Below are 25,731 nucleotides of genomic sequence, written 5' to 3' on the forward strand. Positions count from 1 at the left end.
GAGAATTGGGAAAGCAAAATGACCTAAGCTAATTCTTACTGAAGTGTAAGTGACTGACCCCCTGTCCTTCATCCCAGCCTTAAAAACATGGGCTTGAGAGCATAAAATCTGGTATAACATCAGTTCATGTAACATACTTTTCACTGACCTTGGCAGATGGTTTCAGAACTTCAGTTTCTTCATCTTTAACTCTTAGGTAATTGTTGTGAAGATATGTATATTAAGTGCTTAGCATAGTAATCAGCACGTATCAAGTATACTCAGTGAATAGTGACAGGTATTAGCTGTGGGTGTTTTGTGTTCTTTTTTTTAAATATCTCTGTAAAAAGTTGTGCCTGGATTGGAGGATGCGGGTGATATGTGCTCACTTTAGGGAACTGGGGCTCTCACTTTTTTTCCTGAAGGAAAGAGAGACAAGCTCTGTTACAGAGGAAAGTGACTGCCTAGTGTAAGCCAAGAATACCTGATTATACCTCATTCTATGAGCTCTAACCCCTGGGAAGTGAGTACTTTCTGCTGGTTAAGGAAAAATTGAACTCAGTTTAGCAAACATTTATTAAATCTTTGCTGTGTTGTAGGGTCTGAAGAAACAAACACATCTAGGATGTGAACCCTGAGACCAGGCACTAACATTTATTGGAGGCCGCTGCACAAACAGATCATTACAGTCCAGTCATAATGGCCATGGTAGAGATTAAATGGCTATTTTCTGGGAACAGTGATATGAGTTACATAATTCAGATCAGGGAAAGGGACCCAGAAAAGGTGGCCACTGAGCTGAGCCTCTTGTTCTTATAGATGTTGAAGTATTTTTTTCCTGAAATTCTATTTAAACATGCAATTGAGGGGTGCCTGGGTAGTTCAGTTGGTGAAGCATCTGACTCTCAATTTTAGCTCAGATCATGATCCCACCATTCGTGGGTTTGAGCCCCATGTGAAGAACCTGCTTGAGATTCTCTCTTTCTCTCTCTCTCTCTCTCTCTCTCTCTCTCTCTCTCTCTGCCCCTCACCTGCTCACACTCTCTAAATACATACATACGTACGTACATACATACATACATACATACATAATAAACTTTTTAAAAAATTTAACATATAATTGATATACTACTTATATATTCCCTCTAAGGTCCTACTTCAGGTATTTCAAAGGCCCTTGGGACAGTTTTGTGTTCTGCCTTCTGTCCCCTTTTAGTCTTCCAGATCAGTCTAAAAATGCTTGATTCTTCTGTATTATAAGAGTATCTCTGGTTACCCCCCATTAATTACCAGGGAGGTGATAGATTTATGTCCTATAACCACATAATATAGTAGCAATGATGCCAACTGTTTAAAATAAGCCAGATTAATTTACTATCAGCTTTATTGAATTTCTGTCCCTATGGGTAATACTGGAACTTGAAACCTGATTATTTATCTATAAGTTCCATGTCTCTCCAAGGTACCATGCTGCCATCAGAGAGCTCTGATGGCTCAGGAGATTCGAAAGAAGACCTAGAACATAAGGCCTTGTATCTGTGTAAGGAAGGACCACTTGGCTCAAACAGTCCCTGCCATTTCCCTCAGCTATAAATTCAAGGTTAAGAACTCTTGGGTTAGACAGTTTTGCAAAGTTCTCTGAGTTCTGTGAAACTTGGTGTTGTGTAAGTACAAGATACTGAATTATTACTCTCTTTTTTCTTTTAAGCCCCTACTTCATCTCTTGCCACGTGAGATATTCCAGAGGGTTGGTTTTCAGGGCCCCACTGTCCAATCAGTCCTCCAAATATTTGCTTATTGCACCAGTGCCATCAGAAGATTTGCTTCACACACAGAAACAGCAGCATTACAGAGAAAGCTCAGTTTGGGAACTGACCCTGAAATTGTTTTGCAATTTCAGGAGTAAACAAACAGGAAATTTGTACTCTGGGCTTGGTTAAACGACACAGGCCAAACGTGGGTTTTTGCTTTATTAGAGTCAAAAGTGTATGTGGGAAGACTGTGTAGATCATTGCTGAATACGTGCAGGATGCCCTTTGAGAAGGTGAATTATAGTTCCTAATGGTAGAAACTGAAGCTTATTCATCACTGATGCATTTACCAGGGAAATTTCCTGGAATTAAAAAAAAAAAATCTCTGCGGGTGGTCTGTTGCCCACCCCACCATACTTTTCCTGCCTCAATTCCTTCCTTAGACTAGCAATCCAGCAAAATCAAAGACTGCAATGCCCAGAGCATGTACAATTTTAGGCTTTTTTAAGCCGTGGAAAATCACAGAAGGAAACTGTTATAAGCAAGGTATTTATTGATGTAAAATTCACCACAACTAGACAGATACCATTTATCAATGCTCTTTTTGGGAGGAAAATGATGCCAGAATTATAATGTGGGGGAGAGGCTGATAGCGGAACCAGATCTTCCTCACAAGATGCACCCCACTGTCAAGCTTGATTTTTGTGGCATTTTTTTGCACTAATGGTAGGCCATTTATTTGCAACTGGGGAGATAGTACTGACAGTTGGGGGACCAGGAGAGCTTCCATTTCTCTCCTCTTCTTTCTAGGTTACCTGTAAGGCATTTCCATGGGCCTTCTGCAGGCACATCCCAGGCACACCTAGAAACCCCTTATGTGAAAATGGGCACTGTCATGTACTTTATCTTTAATTTAATGGAGGTTGACAATATAACTGACCCATGGTGGAGTGAAGTGAAACCACATGTGGGCTGGATTGACCCTCCCTTGATCTAGAAAAGCAAAGTGTTGTTTTCCAGCTCACCCTTGCATACTTAACTCCTCCAGGAGGGTAGTTCTGCAGAACAAGGGGTTGGCAAGAGGTAGACTACTTTTCACCACACATGGTCTTGCCGCAGCTGTGTGTCTGTGTAGGTCTAGAAAGTAGGCCCATGGATTGTATTCCTTTCTCTTGACAAATAGAAAGGTAGTGTGTTGAAATCTTATATATTTGGCTATGATATATGATATCTCACTGCATCTTTTCATACTCAAGTGTGTAAAGTTCCCTTTCCATTGTCTCTCTGAGCATAAGTAAACTTTAAATGTAAGCCCATCCCAACATTTGGGCCAGTGCCATAATTGTTTAATTGTCTGCCTCTTAATCACATTTAAAAGCCTTGAACTCTCCTATATGGACAAACCAGTGTCTGAAATGGATGGGTTTTCTGAGCATCAAATGTATCCATTTGTTCACAAAGAGCTCTCTCTACCTGAAAAACTCAATTGAAAACATGAAGTGTAGGTAAGGCTTCCACTCCAATTCCCCATGCCCATGGCAGTTAACAATGATGGGTCAAAAGACTTCACCAGGAGTCCACAGTCCTCAAGTAGCATTGGGAATCCATGTTTGTTGTGGCCAACACTTTTTCCAGTCAGTTATTGGAAGGTGGGTTCTTTTACTTTTAGTGACTGAAGGATCACGGTCACATGAGGAACTTGGTGGACATCAAATTCTCATCACTTCTCAGTCTGCTCTATTAGCACTATTATTAGTACCAAAAGATCATAGAGCTTTATTATTTACGCTCTAAAAAGCCACCAAGTGGCAGGGAGTTTGGCTGACAGACTTGTCTAGAATCTAAAAATCTGACAAATGAGTCTCCCTCAGTAAGTGGGGTTACAGAATCCCAGAATGTAACTTGGCCCAATTTCCTCATTGGATCTGTGAAGAAAGTGAGGTCAAATGTATTAAGTGACTTGTCTAAGTAGCCATGGCTAGCAGAGCTCAAATTAAAAGCCTGAAAAATAGTGTTTCCCAACTTAAAACTCAGTGTTTCTCATAAACAGGTGGACTCCAGAAATTGGTACTGAAATCAGAATTTAGATCGAGAGCCAGACTTCCTGAGTTCAAATCCTGGCTGTGCTACTTATCAACTGTGTGTCCTTGAGCAAGTCACCTTACCCCTCTCTATCCTCATTCCCTTATCTTTAAGTGCTAATAGATGATGAGATAATAGGTTCCTCAGGGGTTCTGTGCAGACTATGAGTTGATATATGTAAGGAACTTATGTGAGTACCTGGTTATTGAAAAATAGATTCCATATAAGAATTTACCAGTGCTAAAGATACACTAAGAGATGGACAAATTATTCAGATGACAGAATAGAGGACCCAGGTAGACATAATATATTCTTAACTAGAATAAGAAAGAATTTTTTCCCCAAACAACTGAAAGGATTTTTTCTTTATATCTCATTAACACTATAGAAATGAATTGAGTATTTTTGTACAGCTAAGAAGATACTAGTTACCTCAGGTAAAAATCTTTAATCCTTTCCAAAGATAGATAGATGGATAGATAGATAGATAGATAGATAGATAGATAGGCAGGCAAGCAGGCAGACAGACAGACAGATATCAGTAAGAAAAGCATTCCTTTTTGAGAGTGAAGAGTAGAGGGTAAGGGGTCAGGTGAGATATGAAAGAGAAAGGAAGAAAATAGTTGCATTCATAAAGCATGAGGATTTTTCTAATAATTGAGTATGAATGATTAATAATCAAGAATTAGGAATTCAGTTGACTTCCATGTGGCATGAGGGTAAAAACCCTCTCAGTGGTTTCTTGAAAGTCATGGATTCCAGTGTTCCTATTCAGAATTTAGTTTCTGGGTTGCCCCACTATTTTTCTTTTCCTAACTGAAAAAAAAATGGATGAAAATCTCTGAGGATCAGAGGGCAGCTAGGAAGTTTTCTGTGGCCTGAGAAATGCTGGGCTGCATGAAGTTAAACCATTAATTATTCCACGCATGGGATAAAACAAGCAAAACTGAAGAGCAAAATAGTTCCTCTAATTTGGATATGGTAATAGCAATAATTCCAAGGAACCACAAATAGGCCCAAAAAAGGAACCCCAAAGGCGCATTCTTCCTGTTGGCCTCTCTTGTGTATGAGAAATACTACTATAACAATAATGACAACAATAATAGTAATGGAAGCTGCTAGGTGGTATTTTGCTCCCACTCCCTGTGCAGACTACAGGTTAATAGGTAAGAATACAGCTAATAATTCTGGAGGCAGAACACTTAGAATTGAATCCTGGTGTGTGTGTGTGTGTGTGTGTGTGTGTGTGTGTGTGTGTGTGTGTGTAGGCATAATAACAGTACCTATGTCTTAGGTGGCCATGAGGATTAAATGAGTTAGAGCATGTGAAGTTCGTACAACAGTACCCAGTACATAACAAGAATCCTATAACTATTGGGAGCTATTTTTGTCATTTTTGCCCCATTTTACAGAGAAAGAAGTTGACATTCAAAATTGGTAACTTGCAAAAGGTTATAAAACACAGGTGGAAATACATTCCAACCCGAGCTGGAATCCAAGGTCAGGATCAGTCTGGTTGTTTGGCATTATGCTCATGTGCCTTCTCCTTGTTAAATATAACTCAGGGATTTAGGACAATTCATCAGTGCTATTCAGATCCAAGTGTGTTTAAAAATAGTGTTCCAGGGATGAAAGTGCTAGCAATAAATGAGCATCATGGATAATCAAAAACAAATGAGGGGTTTAATAAGCCAATATAAATCCTAAAGTGAGGATTTAAATTTATTCAGACTTTAGCCTGATAATAATCCCTTAACTCACCCTGAGATAACAAAACATCAAAGAGTGAAACATACATTCTATTTGAAGAGATCTTTGAACCTAACTTGAAAAATAATTTTAGGTCATTTTTGTGTGGTCTCATATGAAAACATTTGTGAAAGACCTCACTTTTACTCCTCAAATAAACAGCCTTCAGGGCTAGAGACTGCATGGGCTGCTGTTCTCCATGTCCTATGGATGGAACCCGTGTGTGTGTGTGTGTGTGTGTGTGTGTGTGTGTCCCTGCACTGACAGAATTCATCACATCCTGCATCCATAGCTAGGTGCTTCATCTCCTGATTCCCCATACATCAAACTCTGGAGATGGGGAAAATGGCTCTATCTTTTGTTTTTCTCTGCCAAGCCAGGTTTGAATTGCATTTATGGTTTGGTTAAGCACCATGGAGGGCCTGCTTAAAGCACTGTCTGTGTCACCCTGTGCCATGGGCCTGTTGGAAGCCCCCCCCCTCCAAAGCCTGGCACTCCTTAAGATGAATGGGAAGGGAGCAGGCTGGGCATCCGGTCCTCACAGTGAAGCACATGCCATTCAGCAGTAACCTAAGAGCTGTAAGTTTGAACTGTAGTGAACTTAAGTCACCTTTGTCACTGGGGCTTTGGCTGGCCACAGTGCCTCTGTTTCCCAGGCTCCGTTACCCACCCCTGTAATTATATCAAGGAAAACAGGAGTGAAAACCAGAGTTTTCCAAGGACTTCCTAGGCTTTCTACTCCTTCTTTCCAACCCCCAGCATGGAGGTCAATAAATATGAGTTCCCAAAATGCATTGTGCTTTCCCACACCTCGTTCTGCATAGAATACCTTCTCTTTACTTGTGCCTTTGCCTGACCACCTCTTACTCTTCAAGCCTCAGCACAGATATCACCACCTCCAGGAAGCCTTCCATGACTCTATGTCTTCCCTCTTGACTCTCAGTCTATATTTTTGTACTTCCCTAACACCTCATGTTTGTCTGTCTCATTCCCGTGAGCCCCACTGAAATTCATGTGTCTGTCTCATTTACTGCTCTGTTCCTTCACATAGAACCTGAGCACAAAAAGTGCTTAACAAACACTAGTTGAATAAATAAGTAAATGAATAGCACATATTACAATGTCTTGTAGTTGTCTCACAAAGCCCTTAAGATCAAGAACTTTTTTTAGGTCTGTGTCCCCATCATTTGGCATAATATTTAGTACACATTACATTGTCAACAAATGAATACGTGACTGTGGGCACACATACATATATGAATGGCCAAATATGTGGGTGGAAGAAAAAATCAAGTCTACAAAACTGACAAAACAAGTATGATGAAAGGAAAGAGGAGGAGACAGAATCTCACTGGAGATAACAGAATCGGGTCTGTGGAGCCTGACATAAAGGACTAACCTTCCCAGGCATTTCACTTGCAGAGAAACCCCATGAATATAAACATCCACAAAGGTTTCTGTTTACAATATAAATAAATACATTAAAACTACTCAAGAGAACTGACCCATTAGTTTCCTGGACTACTGTAACAAAGTACCACAAGCTGGGTATCTTGGAAGAACAGAAATGTATTCTCTCACAGTTCTAGAGGCTAAGAAGTCTAAAATCAAGGTGTTGGCAGGGCCATTCTGTCTCTCTCCCTCTCTCTGAATCCTGCAGGGGAAGGATCCTTCCTTGCCTCTTTATAACTTTGAAGCGCTTAATCAGCAGCCTTTGGTGTTCATTGGGTGGTAGATGTATTCCCTGTCTTCACATGGTCATTTCCCCTGTCTGTCTCTGTGATCAGATTTCCCCATTGTATAAGGATAATAAGGACACCAGTCATAATTGAATTAGGACCCACCCTAATGACCTCATTTTAATTTGATTACCTCTGTAAATACTCCATGTCTAAATAAGGTCACATTCTGAGGTACTGGGAGTTAGAACTTCAACACATGTTTCCAGGAGGACATTATCGACCTGTATTAGGGAAAAAAATCTTAGGCTTGGGAAGTTTTAGTGAGGAATGCCACCTGCAAATCAATAGACAGAGATCTTTATGGCCTGATTTGATGGGTGCCAAACTAATCCCTTAACTCCAAAAAACTTGATAATGCTTTATATTCTACTTGGGATGATGACTAGAGAAAAACACAGAATTACATCAAATAAGATGCCCCACCTTCTTGGTGTTCTTATAACACTAATATAAGAACTAGTGTTCTTATAACATAATGCTAGTGTTGTTTATTGTAAACAAGGGCCAAATGACAGTAAATCAGCTAGGGTTGCAAAGAGGATCCAGTTGATATGGGTTGGAATGGGACAGAAACCTACCCCAAAGAAGAAGGGCTTGAATCAGACCTTGAAGTAGGAACATGGATAGCATTCCAGGCAGAAGCTGGAAGCAAATTCACAGATGTGAAAAGAGAAAATGGTGTATCAGGAAGCCGACGTGTGGTTAAGTTTGGAGGAAGCTCACTCTGTTTGAGGCAGGTAATCTGGAAAAGGAAGAGTTCGTCTAGTGGAAGATCTTCAGTGTGAGGATGCTAAGCAATTAAGATAAAAGTGAGAAAAAAAATAATAAAAACCAAAAGACGGTTAGAGGAAGAAAAAGAAAACCAACAAAATGACATTTGTGTTTATGATCTAAGTAAATCCTTCTCCGATCTGACCACAGGGAGAAAAGCCCTGCAACTATTTTTAGTAGAAAATTTCCACCTAGAATTCTAAACAAGCCAACTAAAATCTCAAACTCCCAAGGGCAGAAGTGATTCTGCGGATTACCGACCCTTCCAACCCATTTCTCAGGAAGCTCCTATGTGAGTTATAATAGCCAGGAGAAATTCTATCTCACTGTAATGTGCTGCCACCCAGATGACAGGGTGAGCAGAAAACGGGAAGCAGAATTTAGATGTTTTATTTAAATCAAGCTGCCTGTTGGTAAACACGCCCATGGTCATTTCTTGGACATGGAATGTCATAGAGAAGTGTTGGGGGTGTGGGAGGGAAGACACTCTGTACAATTGGGCCTAGTTTTGGTGTCATTTGCAGTTTGATATGCTCCGTGAAGGGGGTAGGTTTAAAGCAAATGGCATGCTAGTAATGAGATCGTAAATCTGTATGTTGCTGCAAGTGCCATTTTTTAAGCACTATTCATTAATTAAAAACAAAAAGCAAAGAAGCCTTGACAAGAGTTATTTGCAATGTTGATAATCTTTATTTTATTTATTTATTTTTTTAAACAATGATTTGGGAAGTAAGGCAAACTCTCCTGGCTAAAACTCTCCTGGTCAAACTCTCCTTGACCACACTGTTTGCCCGTGGAAATGAGTGCTTTGCCATCTCAGGTGTTTGGTAATCCTGATTATAAATATTTTTATGGAGCCGAACCCTCATGCCAAACCAGCTGACTTCCAAGAGAAGTGTGGTTGTACCTCCTGTTTGCTGATCTGTGAAAGCTACCCTCTTACAGAGAGCCCTGCTCCTCATGGTACTATTTATCATATATGCTTTGGGTTAATTTTTGGCCTTCAAACATATTTTTCCTCTCTATTGTCTAACACCTCCACTGATCTTTTCATTTATCTTTTCCTAGACCACTTGAAGGAGTTTTCTAAAATACAGAGGTTGTACGTGAAGGTAGCACATCCATCTGCTATGGCATGTAACTGCTTTTCTAATTCTATCTAGCTTGCCCTTCACCCCTTCACAATCCCCTCCTCTGCCCTTAGAGACTTAGCAGGGTAGAAGGAGTGAGCTGAGTTCCCTTCTAAGCTTTGGGGAAATCACTTGTTTCTTTAAGTCTCAGCTTGTTTATCTATGAAATGGATATGGGAATGCCTGCCTTGGGTACTTCCGAGATAGGAGGATCAGGGAAGATAACATAGACCAACGGGCTTTGTGAATTGCAATCAGCCATATAAACATTAAATGGTCATGAGCTCCATTGTAGCCTGTCTTCTGAAACTCTGCAGTACTCATGGTTTAGCCAAATCGTTTAGCAATTAGCTCATTGCTATAACCTAACGTTGCTATGTCTCCTGGGCATCCATCGGTTCTCTCCACCTTTGCCAAAAGCATGCCGAAGGTCATGAGCATGTTTCCCACTTCTGTATCTGTCCTAGTGCTGAGCAATGAATGCTTGAATGAGAAGTTAATGTGGGCAGGTCATAGACATCCTTTCCCTCAGTCTCCATAATGTATGGCTACTTTATCTCACTCCTGATTGACTCCAGGAAGAATTATCACTCTACTCATTTAATTTCTATCCTTACAATAATCATACTTACATTTAACAAATATTTACTGAGCACCCAGTTCATGTAAGCTAATATTTATAGAGCCCTTAAGCGATGCCTCTGTGCCAAGCTCTTTTCATAGATGTTCTCATTTAAACCTCATAACAACCCTTCGAAGTGGCTATCACTATTATTGTCTTTTTATTTTTTTTTTTTTAAATTTTTTTTTTTCAACGTTTATTTATTTTTGGGACAGAAAGAGACAGAGCATGAACGGGGGAGGGGCAGAGAGAGAGGGAGACACAGAATCGGAAACAGGCTCCAGGTTCCGAGCCATCAGCCCAGAGCCTGACGCGGGGCTCAAACTCACGGACCGTGAGATCGTGACCTGGCTGAAGTCGGACGCTTAACCGACTGCGCCACCCAGGCGCCCCTATTATTGTCTTTTTAAATATGAGTACATTATTAAGTAACTTACCCAAGGCTGGGCATTTAGAGAGTGGCAGAGTAAAGTTCCTTCATAGATAATCCACTTCCAGAGCCCAAGATCTATGTTATGCCACACTGCCACCCTGAGCATCTACGACATGCAAGGCACTGTGGTGGGTGCTGGAGATACTAAGATGAATAGCTCATGGCCATTGTACCTTTGCGGAATGCAGAGTCTAGTGAGAGAGATAGACGTGTAGACACATACCTACAGTGTAATGAAGGGGAGTTTGAGGGAAGAAAAAAATGCCATTAGGAGGAAAGAGATGGTAGCGTGCTGCAGAGGGAAAGGTCTAGCTCTGCCTCATGGGACAGATACCAGAAAAGTTTTCAGAGGCGGGTGATGTTTAGAATCCAACCTGAGAGTCAGAAGAGTTTGCCAGCCAGAGAAGATGGGTATTCAGCAAGGGTGAGTGTAGGGGTGACCTGGGATTAAACCAGAAACATATATTCAAACTCCTCTGTGAAGCACACTATAGGCCAGCCAAGGAATTGAACCCTTTCTTGTAGATAACAGGGAGCCAATGGTATTTTTCTATAAGTTTTATTTTGAAATCATTTTATTTTTTTAAAGTTACAAAGTTAGCACACAGAGCTCTCTTATACCAATTTCCTCATTTCTGTAGTCATTAACATTTTGGGGGCTTTTGAGAATAATTTCAGGGAATACACCATTGCATTTTAATCCTTCAGTGTTACTACCTACGTACAAGGATGCTGTCATAAATAACCACAGTATAACTTTCAAAACCAAGAAATGACACTAATTCAGTGTCACCATCTCTGTTCAGCTTTTGCCAGCTGTCCCAACAATGTCCTTTTTAGGTACAAGATCTAATCCAGGGTTAGAACACTGGGTTAGAACAAACACTGGGTTGTCATTTCTTTCTAGACTCCTTAAATCTGGGGCGGCCTTTTCTTGTCTTTCATATTCTAGATAGTTTTGAAGACTATAGGGCATTTTACTTTGTAAAATGTCACTCTCTTTGAGTTTGCTTGATGTCTCTTCATGATTCGTGAATTTTTAACAGAAGTATGCTATATTTTTTTTAGTGCATTGTATCAGGATACAATGAATGATGTGTTGCATTCATTGCTGATGATGTTAACTCATTACTTGGTTAAGATGATGTCAGCCAGGTTTTCCACTGTAAGATTAATAAGTACATTGCATTTATTATTAGTAGCAAGTAAGTATTTTTATGGGAAGATAATCTAAAGCTAAGTAAATTCCTCATCAACCTTTTACCTACCAGCATTAGTATTCATTGATGGCTCTTGCCTGTATCAGTTATTATTATGGTTGACAAATGGTGACTTTCTAAATTCTATCTTCTAGATTATTAATCTTATTTTATTATTAATAATCTAGATTTTTAATAGGCATTCTGCAAGATAGAGCTTCCTCATTTATTTATTTGTAAATTTCTATTTTACTCAAAGGATTAAAACCCATTACTATCAAATCATCCCAGACATGGCCAGTGGGAGCCCCTTCAAACTGGCTTCTGTATCCTTTTGACATTTACTCCATCATTCTTTGAGCACTTCCCAGTTTTCTTTTTTTTTTATTTTTATTTTTTATTTTTTTTTCAACGTTTATTTATTTTTGGGACAGAGAGAGACAGAGCATGAACGGGGGAGGGGCAGAGAGAGAGGGAGACACAGAATCGGAAACAGGCTCCAGGCTCTGAGCCACCAGCCCAGAGCCCGACGCGGGGCTCAAACTCACGGACCGCGAGATAGTGACCTGGCTGAAGTCGGACGCTTAGCCGACTGCGCCACCCAGGCGCCCCACTTCCCAGTTTTCTGACAAAAGATGTTCCAGGCTCACTTTTTTATTTTCACTGCCCCTGCCCCACAGCCATTTCTACAGGAACAGATTCCTTAGTAGAGAATGCTGTTTAGAATCCAAAATCTGGGCACTTGACGTACTTGATTTTACTGAAATGTCATTGCCTCTAGGCCTCTCAGTAGAGAGGTCTAGGAAATATTGTATACATTATGCGTATTTATATACATTCATTTATATCTATTGATATGACTCTATCTAGGTACCTGTCCATCTGTTAAAAACCATAAGTTCACACTGTTTTCAATAGCAATCCAATTCCATAAGGTTTATTCTAGTCTTCCCACTTTCCATATCTGTAACTCCTTTCTCTGACAGTAAGAAATCTGGATCCCATTCACCTTCATGTATTTATGTATTTGTTCAATCTTCCCTGTATGTCTGATCTCCAGATATCCTGGCCCAATACTGAGCCCTGTCACATGCCAGTGGACTACCCCTCACCAAGCCTCAGGCTAAAATTGAGCCCCTACAAAGGAGAAGAAAGAAAGAAGTTGGGGGTCAGGGAGGGAGCCAGTTAAAAAGTTCAGGTCCAGCCACATAATGCCCCCTCACCCCCACTGGGTCCACTGGACCAAAGCTGAGCCCTAGATATACTGGGCTGAAAGCTCAGCTCAGACTCCAATGGAAGTTTTTAAGCAGAGGAAGTAAAGTCACATTTTAGAAGCACTGGGCTGTGAATAAATTGGAAACTGGGAGATATAGGGATAAATTGGGAGCCATCAGTAATAGTTCGAAAACCTTGAGGGAACAAAGGATCCTAGACAGTGTTCCAGTTGGAAAAAGAGGTTTCTTTGCCCTACCTTAGGCTTTCTAGAGCTGGACATGTTCCATGTGTCTGATTTATTATTGCTTGATTGCTTTCTACCTCCTGACCTCAGAGACATTCTAAAGGAAAGAGATATCTTTGGGAGGCTTTTAAAATATCATATGATAGAAATGTTTTTTGTGTTTTTTTTAACTTTTAACATTTATTTATTTTTGAAAGAGAGAGAGAGAGCACAAGCAGGGAAGGGGCAAAGAGAAAGGGAGACACAGAATCTGAAGCAGGCTCCAGGCTCTGAGCTGTCAGCACAGAGCCTTATGTGCGGCTCGAACTCACAAACTGTGAGGCCATGATCTGAGCTGAAGTTGGACGCTTAACCGACTGAGCCACCCAGGGGCCCCATCATATGATAGAAATGTTAAATAGAAATGTCAAGTTGGAGGATTAAACACAAGTTTAAAGAAAGCTTCTAACAAATAATTGGAATTTCCAATGGTGTTGTACGTCTCAATAACTGCATCTTTAAATTTTGAATAAAGAAATAAGCCCTACTTTGCTGCAAAAAATCAGGGTAAGAGAAGATTCTTAGGACACATATTGGGGTGTAGAGAGTCTACCTTTAGAAATTATGTGTGTTCATACCAGCAACCAACAATGAGTTGCTGGAGGCAATGGCCATTACCTTTTCTGAAATAGTATAGGAGAAAAATGTTGGCAACTCACATAATGGGCTCTTGTCCAAAAGAAGGCAAAAATTCCTCCTTTTATATAGCTAATACAAACACAAGCTACTAAGAAATGCCAACCACCATGGGTCTTTGCCCACATTATCTCTGATGGCCACCTTTACAAAAAAAACAAACATATCCTTAGGGGGGACCACACTCAGCCTTTGCCCATTTGCTGCCAAGTACCACTGCTGCTCTACTGAAATAACAACTCCAAGTGTATTCATAACCTTGGGTGGCATCAGTGTGTTGTTTTCTGTTTTTTAAGAATAGATACGTCATTTTGTCAGTTGTCATTTCTGAACTTGTAAGCACCAGGAATCCTGGAATTTGTATTTTGGATCCAGTTTGAATTGCTGTATTCATCATTCTCACCCTAAGAGGCAGTACAATATAGTATTTAGGCATGCACGAGCCAGGCTCTCTGGGTTTGAATCCTGATTTTCTTATTTACTAGCTATGTTACTTTGGATATGTTACCTGACCTTTTAAAACCTCTGTTATGTCACCCTGTAAAATGGGGTAACTTACAGTACTTTATTCATAGGGTTGATGTGAATAATAAGTGACTTTGTATATGTATCACACATCTTGGGTAAGCTTTGCCCCAAGTCCTGCCAGGACCTCCGTGATAGAGACTGGGATGATACAAAGTTGAAGCTTATAGATCCATAGTGTTGGCCTCTGTGATAGGAGCAGCCCCATTCTCAGAACTCATGTCTAAGTCATGGTAAACTTGAATGTGATGAATGTGGAATTTATCTGGCATTAGACATTCTAAGTCATGACTAATTAATCATTTAAGTTCTCTAGACCTCAGCTCCTTGGTGCTAAAATGCATAAAATAATACTACCTACCTCACAGGGCTGTGGAGAAGATTATAGGAGAGAGTGCATTGAAAACAACTAGCCACAGTACCTGACTCATTGCAAGTTCTGCATAAATGTTAGAATTACTATTGCTATTGGCCATAATGTGTGAAGTCAGACAGATTGCTGTCACATCATGGCTTATGGCCATGGCTAAGGGTCTCTGCCTAGGCCAAGGCAAGAGGCTAGCCAGATCCAGGCAGGGTGACGGGATCAGAATGCAGTAGGCCAGATGTTGGGCAGAACTCCAGTACATGAGGGAAACAAAGTGAGATTGGGAAACCAAGGCTAAACTTTAAAATCCAATTATAAACACAGGCCAACCCAAGTATATCTGATGTGGGGCAGAGGGCAAAAAGACTAATCCCAGCCCTGAGGGGTGGAAGGTAGCTTTCTGTCTCCTGACTACTCTTGGTCAGGAGTCAGTTACTCAGGAGCTGGACAAGGTCCAGTCTGAAGCTACAGAGCATCAGCTGTGATCTGTCAGCTCCCAAGCTTCCTCTTTAAGCAGGTTTTGACAAAAAGCGCAGGAATATGGAGAAGGCAGCCAGAGAGAGAAAAAGAAGCAATATGGAAAGAGAATGCTAGAGGAACCAGAGTTCTCAATAACATTTTGGTGAAGCGCCTAACCATGAAGCTAAACACCTGAAGCCTAGAAGCTGAAGGAAACCATAGTGATCATGTGTATCCTTATAGAGTCAGGATCCTTTAGCCGAAACCAGTGGGGCAGATGTGTTTTAGAATTCAGGTTTTTTTTGTACTTTAGAAATATGTTAGGGTTACTATAACATAAATTATGTATTATTACCCCTAGTAAATTCTGGGGGGAAATGCCATAATCCAACAGGCTAACACTGCTGCAGTAAAGTATATAAATATTTACACTAAGTGGGATGCAACCTATAAAGGCATTATGTCAGTTCCGATCCAGTGCTGTCACCAAACAATTTGCACCACACTGAAGAAAATTTTGTGTTCAAGGCTTTGGGGACTTTGCAATGGCTGCTGACAGTTGTTCAGTGGACAGAGCTGAAATGGTTAACCAGCCGAGTGACTAAACCAAGCACACACAGTTCACTGGGACTCTACTCAGTTTGTGTCACTTCCCATTTATTGAACATCTATGTTCTAGGCATCACGCTAGATACAGTGATTACAGTGACATACTCGTGTCCTGGGGCTGCCATAACACAGTACCACAAACAGGGTGACATAAAACAATAGAAATGTATTCTCTCACAGTTCTGGAGGCAGGGATGAAGGTGTTAACTCGACCATGTTCCTTCCAAAACCTGGGAGGTGAATCTTTCCTTGCCTCTCCTAGCTTCTGGTGTCTGCTGCCAATCTTTGACATCCCTTGGCTTGTAGAAGCATCACTGCAGTTTCTGTCTCTATCATTACATGACATTCTCCTTGAATGTCTCTCTCCTTTCTTATGAGGACACCATTCATACTGGAATAAGAGCCCACCCTACTCTAGTATGATTTTATCTTAAGTGATTATATCTGTAATCACCCTACTTCTAAATAACGTCATGTTCTGAGTTACTGGGGGTTAGGAGTCCAACACACAATTCAATCTAAAGTGCTAAACCAAAACAGACATTGCCCCATGCTCTCATCAAGGTAACAGTGGAGCAGGGTAGTCAGATTATAGGTGCATTGAGCACAGCAAAGAAAACATTCAACAGAATAATAAGGAGAAAAAAATTACAAACCATATATATGATAAAGAGCTAATCTCCATAATATAGGAGGAACTCCTACAACTCAATAGCAAAAAAAAAAAAAAAAAAAAAAAGAAAACAAAGCAAGCTAATAACCCAATTTAAAATGGGCTAAAGACTTGAAAGACATCTCTCCAAAAAAAAAGACATATCAATGGCCAACAGTGTATGAAAAATGCTCAACATCACTAATCATCAGAAAATGCAAATTGAAACCACAATGAGATATCACCTCATACCTGCCTGGATGGCTATCATCAATAAAACAAAGGACCACAGTGTTGACAAGGATGTGGAGAAATTGGAACCCTTGTGTATTGTTGAGTAGGAATGCAAAATGGTATAGCCACTATGGATGACAGTATAGTGGTTCCTGAAAAAAATTAAAAATAGAACTACCACATAATCCAGCAACCCCATTTCTGGGTATTTATCTAAAAGAACTGAAGTCAGGATCTCAACGAGATATTAGCACCCCTGTGTTCACTGAAGCACTATTCACAATAGGCAACACGTGGAAATAATCTAAATGTTCTTCAGCAGATGAATGGATAAAGAAAATGTGGTTTATACATACAAAAAAATACTATTCAGCCTTTAAAAAGAAGGAAAGTCTTCAATGTGTGACAATATGGATGAACGTCAAGAACGTAATGCTAAGTGAAATAAGCCAGTTACATGAGTACAATACTGCATGATTCCACTTGCATGTGATATCTAAAACAGTCAATTCATAGAATCAAAGAATGGATGGTGGCTCCCAGAGGCTGGATGAGGGGAGAAAGGAGTTACTCACCAATAGGCATAAAGTTAAGCAAGAGGAGTAAGTTCTAGAGATCTGCTGTACAACATTGTGTCTATAGTCAACAATATTGTATTGTACACTTAAAATTTTGTTAAGAGGATATTATGTTCTTACCACCATAAATTTTTGTGAGTGTTGATAATTTCCAGAGGGGGAGGTAGCAATGAGACTATATAGTAGGCGAATTTTACCCAGTTGATGGATCCATCCCTGAGGAAGTAACGTTGTCAGCGAAGACAGAGATGAGTAAATGTCAACCAGGCAATGTGAGGGGAAAAGCATAATGCCCTATCCTCTGAGCGGCTGCCTCCTCGCATCGCTGGGCTTGTGGGGAAGCCAGGTCCCAGAATCTCAGGAAGGCCTGTAAGTGCCTCACAGGCTGCAAGACACAGCCAGTCCCACCCCGAGGGTGACTCCCCAAGGCTGCAGCACCCCCTCAGAAACAGCCAAAGGCACAGAAGGCTGGAAGGCAAGCAGCCGGCCAGACCCAAGGCTCACAATTGTAGCCCCTACACAGACAAATAGGGAGAGAATCTCTGTTTTCCCTTCCCCTCCCCTTTGGCCTAAGTTGATCCAAATACTTTCAACCCAGAATCAGCAAAGTGCTTAATACACAATAGTTTCTGCTGACCTCCTCCCTTGAAAACATAATATACTTTTATCATGGGTAGGCAGATATGTCTGTTTTGTGATTTGATGAACAGTGTTGAAGTGGTCTCATGGCTGCCAAAAGGCCTCTGCTTCAAGGTCCCAGTGACCCAATTTCTTCCAGAGGTGAAGGCATAAGTGGGGGCATTAGAAGGGCAGAGTCCATACTAGGACAGGTTTTAACCTTGGACAACATTCACTGTGTAGGCAGCTCCTTTGTGAAACACACACATTGTGGTCATCAGCATTGAACGCAGTTGTTGGATTTTGTTTTATAGCCACAACATATTAGAACTTTACTGTAAAGTGGGGGGAACACCCTTTTTTTGATGTTTATTTATTTTTGAGAGAGAGAGAAAGAGGCATAGGATCTAAAGCACGCTGTGCTCTGACAGCAGAGAGCCCAATGTGGGACTTGAACCCACAAACTGTGAGATCGTGACCTGAGCCGAAGTCAGATGCTTAACTAATGGAGCCACCCAGGTGCCCTGGAAGACATCCTTTTTTGAACCTTAAGAAACATAGAGAAAAGTGCAAAATCCTACATGCGTGCCTTTGTGATTTTTCTCGAAGTGGATCCAGACATAGCACCCAGATCAAGATAACATCCCAGAATCCCTCCCCCCAATCTCCTCTTCTAGTTATCGCCCACCAAGGGGAACTACATCCTGATTTTCACATCATAGATTCGTTTTATGTTTTGAACTTCATATAAATGAGAGCATAGTATGTACTTTGCTTTTGTGCCTTTCTTTACTCAATTTTATGTTTGTGAGATTCATGCACGTTGCTTCTTTTTGAAGTTTATTCTCACTGTTCTGTGTTATTGTATAAATATATCATCATTTTTTATCCACTCAGCTATTGATGGACATTTGAATTATTCCCCATTAGAGCTATTATGAATAGTGCCACTTTGAATATTCTTATATATGTCTTTTGATGAACATACACATGTTCAGAGGAGAGAGTATGTACTTATATTAGTTGTCTATTGTTGCCTAATACATTTCCCTAAATCCTGGTAGCTCACAACAAAAATAAGTGTTTATTATCTCTCACCATTTAATGAGTGAGGAATTTGGGAGAAGCTTGGAAAGGCAGTTCAAGTTCTCTTATGAAGTTGCAATCGTCTGGAGGCTAGACCCAGTCCACCGGATATGCTGGCAAGGTAGCTCACTCATGTGATTGGCAAGTTGGTGCCAACTCTTGGTGAGCAGCTTCAGTTCCTTTGCATGTGGACTTTCCTGAGGAATGTCTGACTGTCCTCATGACGTGACAGCTGACTTACGCCAGAGTGAGCAAAGAGAGAGAGAGCCAAATGGAAAATATATCCTTTTCATGAGTTAGCCTTGGAGGTCACATAGCATCACTTCTGCTTAATCTTATTCCTTGCAAGTGAGCCAGTAAGTTCAACCCAAACTCAAGGCTTCATCTTTAGAAGGGAGAGGCAGCAAAGAATGTGTAGATATATTTTAAAACACAACATTTTAAAGCTAGGAATTAAGCCAAACTAGAAATCTAAAAATAAGTTTATAGAAATTCACACAAGGATCTAAAAGAAATACATATTCAATCCAGCCTCTCTTCCATTCATTTAAAACTTTGTGAATGTTTATAGAACAGTTTTCAAAGTATTCCCTGGAAACAGCGTGGTACAATAGAATGGACTAAGACTTTGGAGCCAGACACACCCAAGTTTGAATCCTGGATTCACTACTTACTAATTATGGGTTTGGGGCAAATCAACATCTTGAATTTTCAGATTTCCTCAAATATAAAGTGGGAGAAGTCAGTAGAGCCTCTCTCATGTTGTTTTGGAGATAATTAAATGAGATAATGGGTAAAAAGTGCCCACTATGCTGCTAAGTCCCTTCTATTTGTTCATTTATCAGGAAATTGTGAACCATGTACATTAACTATGTAGAAGGAGCCAAAATGAACACTGTGAGTGATACAAAACGGACTCACAGAGCTTGCCTTCAATAGGTGTATACTCCAATAGGGCCCTTAACATTAAGGCAGAATAACTGTAATATAATTAGGAAAATGATCAGTGTCTGGAGCAGGTAGGGGCACAATCCTTTAAACGTGGGTCAAATTTGGATACAGAGAAATGGAAGACATCTTAAAGGATGGACCAGGAAAGGACAAAAAGTATTCCAAATTCAGAGTAACAGCTTGAGTAAAGACAGAACTAGAGAACCAGAGGGCATGAGCTGAGAATAATGAAGTTGTTTGCTACGTACATGACTTAAACACAGGATAGATGAGAGGAGGTAGTGGAAATAGGAGCTGGTAAGGTAGTTAGAGATCAGAGTAGCAGAAGGAGATTAGAGAGTGTGCACTCAGTTTTGCAGTCTAATGAAAAACATTAAGGCCAAAGGTTTTTAAGCTGATTTTCAAGGCTAGCTACAAAAGCTAGGAGGGCCTAACTACTTAAGGACCTACTTGCCATGCTTTTCTTGGCTAACTCCTGTTTGTAGAATTTTTGTGCCTCACATTGTAAATAGAACTTTCTAACACTGATCATTAAAGAACACTTCCCACTCCAAGCCCAGGCAACTTAGCTTTTCCTTATCATTCCCATTTTGGAGGCTGCATCAACAGGGAAATGGAATGGGATTGTTTTTATAGGCCCGCAGCTCACTGTAAATGTACTTCGCAAGACTTGGCCATTTGGAATGGCCAATTATGCACTCAACTCCTCTGTGTGTATTTGACTTCTACTTCCAGATAATGAGCCATTCTCTCCACTTAGTTCCCCTCAAGAAGACTGATCTATTTAGCAACCTTCATTTTTGTTACATTCTCCAGTCCTAGGTGGTGATGATATTTATACATAAGACAGAGACATTTCTATGCTGTGATGGAAGCTTGAAGGAAGTCGGAGCCAACGACCTTTTACTCTGAAGCCAAAAAAAAAAAAAAAAAAAACACACAAATTTTTCAGTCTTGCCAAGAATGGGGACTAGGCAAATTAGCAGAAAAGCTTCTTCTAGACCTACTGTTCAAGATGTAGTGCCCAAAGCCTTTCTGTGCTCAAACCTATGTCATATCTATCATACCCCTGCTTATTTTGATGAAATTTGTATATTTTATCAAAATAGACCCAGTTATAACCATTCTTGGTGATTTTACGGGCAAAAATGGATGTTCCATTTTATCACCTACTTTGTTTATCGTAAAAGAATTCTAGAGCACCAAGGAGAGGATGGGTTCTAGGCTTGGGATAGAATTCTTAGCCAATCTTATGCTGGAAGCTGCCACATTCCTAGGTGTGTATTTTTACTCTATTAGCAACACTTGACGTCATGATGTTCTCTGCACAGGTACTAAGCGTGTCCTTGTCTCCTCTGATTTCTTCCCAGGTGGGAAATTGGCAAGTGGAGTCCATGCAGTCTCACCTGTGGGGTTGGCCTACAGACCAGAGATGTCTTCTGCTCCCACCTACTTTCCAGAGAGATGAATGAAACTGTAATCCTGGCCGATGAGCTGTGTCGTCAGCCCAAGCCCAGCACAGTGCAAGCTTGTAACCGCTTCAACTGCCCCCCAGCCTGGGACCCGGCACAGTGGCAGCCAGTGAGTTTTGGGGCTACTCAGTTTTGGAGTTGGTGTGTACAGCTCTGATTCAGGACAGGGAACCCTCTCTTCAAGGAGTTTTGTCCCATTAAAGGAAGGTTCCAGGTCTGTTCCTCCCTCCCTTCTTAGTAGTCCCTCAACCTTATTCAAATCCAGATATTTTCATCATAAATACTGTCCTCTTTCTATGGTTTTGCACCAGTGTCCTCCCAACAGCAATTCAAGACCCATCTGTTAAACTGAGTATACGCACAACAGAGTTTTCACCAAGCTAAGAAAAAAAGTTTTTAAATAAGGACAGTGTGATAGGTTTTCCATAAAGCTACATTTGTTCTGAATTTGTGCCCTTTCTAGTTTTTTACTGTTTAAAATTCTAGGAAGGGTCCTAGGCAATGAATTTTCATTTTTTTTTTCTTTTAAGTATACTTACTGGGGTACCTGGGTGGCTCGGTTGTGTCTGGCTCTTGATTTCGGTTCAGGTCATGGTCTCACGGTTCGTGAATTTCAGCCCAGCATTGGGCTCTGTGCTGACAGTGCCAGGCCTGCTTGGGATTCTCTGTCTCCCTCTCTCTCTGCCCCTCCCCCACTCATACTGTCTGTCTCTCTCTCTCTCTCTCTCTCTCTCTCTCAAAATATATAAACTTTAAAAAAAATAATTACCAAAATAAAAGATTAGAAATCAAGCCAATTTCAGACTTTTTAAAATTTTCCCAAGCTCTAAGAACTATTGTTTTTTAAAACAATAGGGGTTGCAAACTGCCATCCAAAGCCAGGGCCATCTCATAGACAGTTATTATAAATAAAGTTTTATTGGAACACAGCCATGCCCATTTCTTTTTTTATGTATTGTCTATGACTGTGTTTGCACTGGAAGGGCAGAACTGCATGGTTGTGACAGAGGCCATTTAGCCCACAACACCTGAAGTATTTACTCTGTCCTTTTACAGAAAAAGTTTGCTAACCCCGTCTAAAGCATACATTATAATAATACAAATACCATAATATTCTATTGAAAATACATATTTACCAAATTTTAATTAAGTAATTGTTTGCATGCCTTTAAAACAGAGGAATTTTAGGTTATTTGAATAGAATCTTATTTTGCATTTCTTATTCATGAGGATATCAGGTATATCTTTAAAGTGACAACAATGGTCACAAAAAGTAAACCTGAAAGGTGAGGGGGGACATGCATCCCAGTTTTGCTAAAATAGTTTTCCCTCTCAAAAGTGTCCCAATTAAAATGATAAATTATATGGTTACCCAAGTGAGGAGAGAGCATTGCAGCTTATATACCCTTGTCTTAGTGCTGACGTGGGCGGGGGCAGTGGGGTTGGGGGGGCTGCCTTTTCTAGACTGCCATGCGTTCCCATGCTTTTCCACCATCAGTTGGCAAAGCCACTTCCTTCTCTCTGCCCATCTTGGGACTGTGATTTACAAAGCACCCAAAGAATCAAAGAGTAATCAGTGAGCAAAACTCTAAAATGTAAAGCATCTGGAAAAAGATATTGACTACTTCCTTTTAGAGCTTAAATGTCTGTGTGGCTAAGCTCATAAATACCATGCTACTATGTGACAGTTTCGAGAAATCAAGAGGATGTTATATATTTCGAATGCCTGTGTACCAGTGTTCTTAAGAAATATTATTACCTAACTGAAGTTAATCTTCACAACAATCAGTGGAAAGTAGGTTTTATTATCTTCGGTTTAGGTTTGAGAAAACTGGGCTCATGCAGGTAGCAAATCTAGGGTTGGTCATCAACCCAGTTTTATGTGATTGTTTCCACTATACCCCGTTTTAAAGACTACTATGGCTGAAAGAGCAATCAGGAATTATATAGGAGTCTTCTTGTTTTACACATTATGTAACTGTGGCCCAGATATGGTCTTGCCCAAGATCATAAAGCCTGGTGCAGACCCCAGGTCTCCTGATTTTATACTGATTTTATACTGATTTTAGCTAGAATGAATCCATGACCTCAAACTGTAACACAAACTAATGCCAACCCTAAGACAAGACCAGAAATCAATGCACATCAACCTCCAGTACTGTATTAAGTCCCCATATTATTAACTTGTGTCTCTATTAGGTACATAGTTCTGGAAAAAATACTTACTGAATGAAAAAAATGAATGACTAGATCAAGAATACTGCCCCACAAGCCCTGAAAATGCTGACCTTATATCTTATTGATAAGTTTGTTTTATGGTTATAGGTCCTAATAATGAAACTAAATAACGAAACACTGGTTGTGTTATAGCACCATGATTGAGAACCACTGTTCTCAATCTGAGACACTTTGATCATGACAGTCTTCTGCTAGGATTTTTTTCAGTGACATTCCATTGCCATGTAGTAAAGCCCAATGGCATGGTCAGGCCTACATCCCCCTGCACGTCTGCTCCTGCCCATCTCCCACCATGTTTCTCCCACCCCTGCTTGTACATTCCTAATGGCCCATGCTTGTCCCTGCCCACACGCAGTTCCCTTCCCCTCTGCTTGTCAAATCAGGCAGGAGTCCCACCTCTTCTACCAGGACCCCTTGCTATCTTCCTGCACATGGTGTTCATGGTCAGTGCTGCTCACTGAACAGTCACATTCCACCTTACTGTGTGAGCACTTTTCCATGACTTTTGAGTAGACCCTAAGGTCAATGAGACAGAGACTAAGTCTCAGGTATGTAAAGCATAGAGCATGGTGCTGAAAAATTCCACGGCAAGTCTGCCAGTCCATTTATTGAGCACTTACCCCGTTTCAGGACCTGCTTCTCTTTTTAATAAAAGCAGCACTTACTATGTTTCAAGTTCTAGGCACTTTACATATTTAACTCACTTAATCCTCACTACCCTATGTGATCATTACTACTGTCCTCCCTGTTCCACAGATAATGGATGTAGAGCACTATGAAGTTAGCATGAATTCAAACTTCAGGTAGCAGAACTCTTTCTACTGCTCTCATATTTTCTCTTTTAATCCACTCAGAACAATCCTGTGAGGAAACAAGGCTCAGAGAAGGTTCCTTGCCCCAGGTCACATGGCCAATAAATAGCAAAGGGGGCCTGTATGCCTCAAAACCCCTTCTCTTTTCCACTGTGCAGTTCAGCTTTCCTAAGACCTCTTTACCATTTCCTCCAAAGTATTAAATTGTGAGGAAATCTAACACCAGCCCTAAAATCAGCAGTTTACATAAAGCTCACTATTTGTTGTCTTATCCAGGGCAGTTAATCTGTGCGTGTTTCCTGTTGCTGCTATAACAAATTACCACACATTTAGCAGCTTAAAACAATGTGAATTTGCTGTCTTATAGCTCTGGAGGTCAGAAGTCTGAAATCAGTTTTACTTGGCTAAAATCAAGGTGTTGGCAGGCCTGCGTCCCTTCTGGAGGCTCTAGGGGAGAATCTATTACCTTGCCTCTTCCAGCTTCTAGAAGCTGCTTGCTTCCTTGGCCCATGGCCCCTTCTTCCATCTTCAAAGTGCCTCACTTCAACCTCTGATTCTGTCCTTTCTCTCTGACTCTGATCCTCCTTCTTCCCTCTTATAAGGACCATTGTAATGACACTGAGCCCACTGGGATAATCCAGTTATCTCCCCATCTGAAAATGCTAATGACATCTTTAAAGTTGCTTTTACCATGTAAGATGACATTTTCACAGGTTCCAGATTTTAGGACATAGATGTCATTGTTGAGCCTGCCAGTCTTCTATATTTTGAGCTATGCATTAGTCTCTATTAGCACAATATTCTTGAGATTAAAATTAAATTACCACTGTACTCACCACTATCTGTGAGCTTCACATGCACCAATCTTTCTTTATTCATTTTTATTCTAAAAAATAAATGGAAAAGAGAAATGAGATGAAAAGAGATAGTTGCTAGAAGGGTTAACTGAGATGAATTAGGGAGTCCACTCTGAAGCATAATTTATATTTCTCTGTATTATGCATGTTTTATGATCAGGATTGTGTCCACCAACTATACACACATATTGCACACATCTGTGCAGAGACTAAAACAGTCACCATGGCCCCTGTTTTCTCCCTTGCTTAAAACTATGATTATGTGGCCATTTCCCTATAAACCGTTTTTTTAATCAGGGTTACAATTCAAAATGCCTATAGTCTAGCTATATAAAAAGGTATATGCGAGCAGAGTCACGGCTAGTAATAGTAAGAAAAAAGAGGAATTTTAATGACAACTACAAATGCTTGAGACCTCGCTTTTTTCATTTTTTGGATTTAAACACACACACGTAAAAGAATGACTTTGGTCTGGATTCGAGGATTGTAGACTGGCAGGAAGAATCAATTGAGTCATCAGTTTTGTTACATTCCAATGACTAAAATATAAATTATCATAATTTAGAAACCATGCTTATTTAAAACATTATATTCAGGGGGAAAAATATCTATTAGGATGTTTATCTCAGTTTTGGCAGTGCGTTTTATAAGGAAATGAACACTTGATCCTACCTTTAGAAT

The 25,731-nt window shown here is 40.4% G+C and overlaps 1 protein-coding gene across 6 annotated transcripts in view; it reads left to right on the forward strand.

Annotated features, from left to right (window-relative positions):
- The window catches only part of ADAMTSL1 (ADAMTS like 1), an 890,060-nt gene that overhangs the window by 725,015 nt on the left and 139,314 nt on the right, over positions 1–25,731 (forward strand). For all 6 annotated transcript variants that reach the window (XM_043567319.1, XM_043567318.1, XM_043567320.1 and 3 more), the window contains one exon: positions 21,042–21,252. In XM_043567319.1, coding sequence (XP_043423254.1) covers positions 21,042–21,252 — 211 coding nt within the window. The remainder of the gene's footprint in view (positions 1–21,041; positions 21,253–25,731) is intronic.

The sequence above is a fragment of the Prionailurus bengalensis genome, chromosome D4, assembly GCF_016509475.1.
Source record: "Prionailurus bengalensis isolate Pbe53 chromosome D4, Fcat_Pben_1.1_paternal_pri, whole genome shotgun sequence".
Taxonomy (NCBI): domain Eukaryota; kingdom Metazoa; phylum Chordata; class Mammalia; order Carnivora; family Felidae; genus Prionailurus; species Prionailurus bengalensis.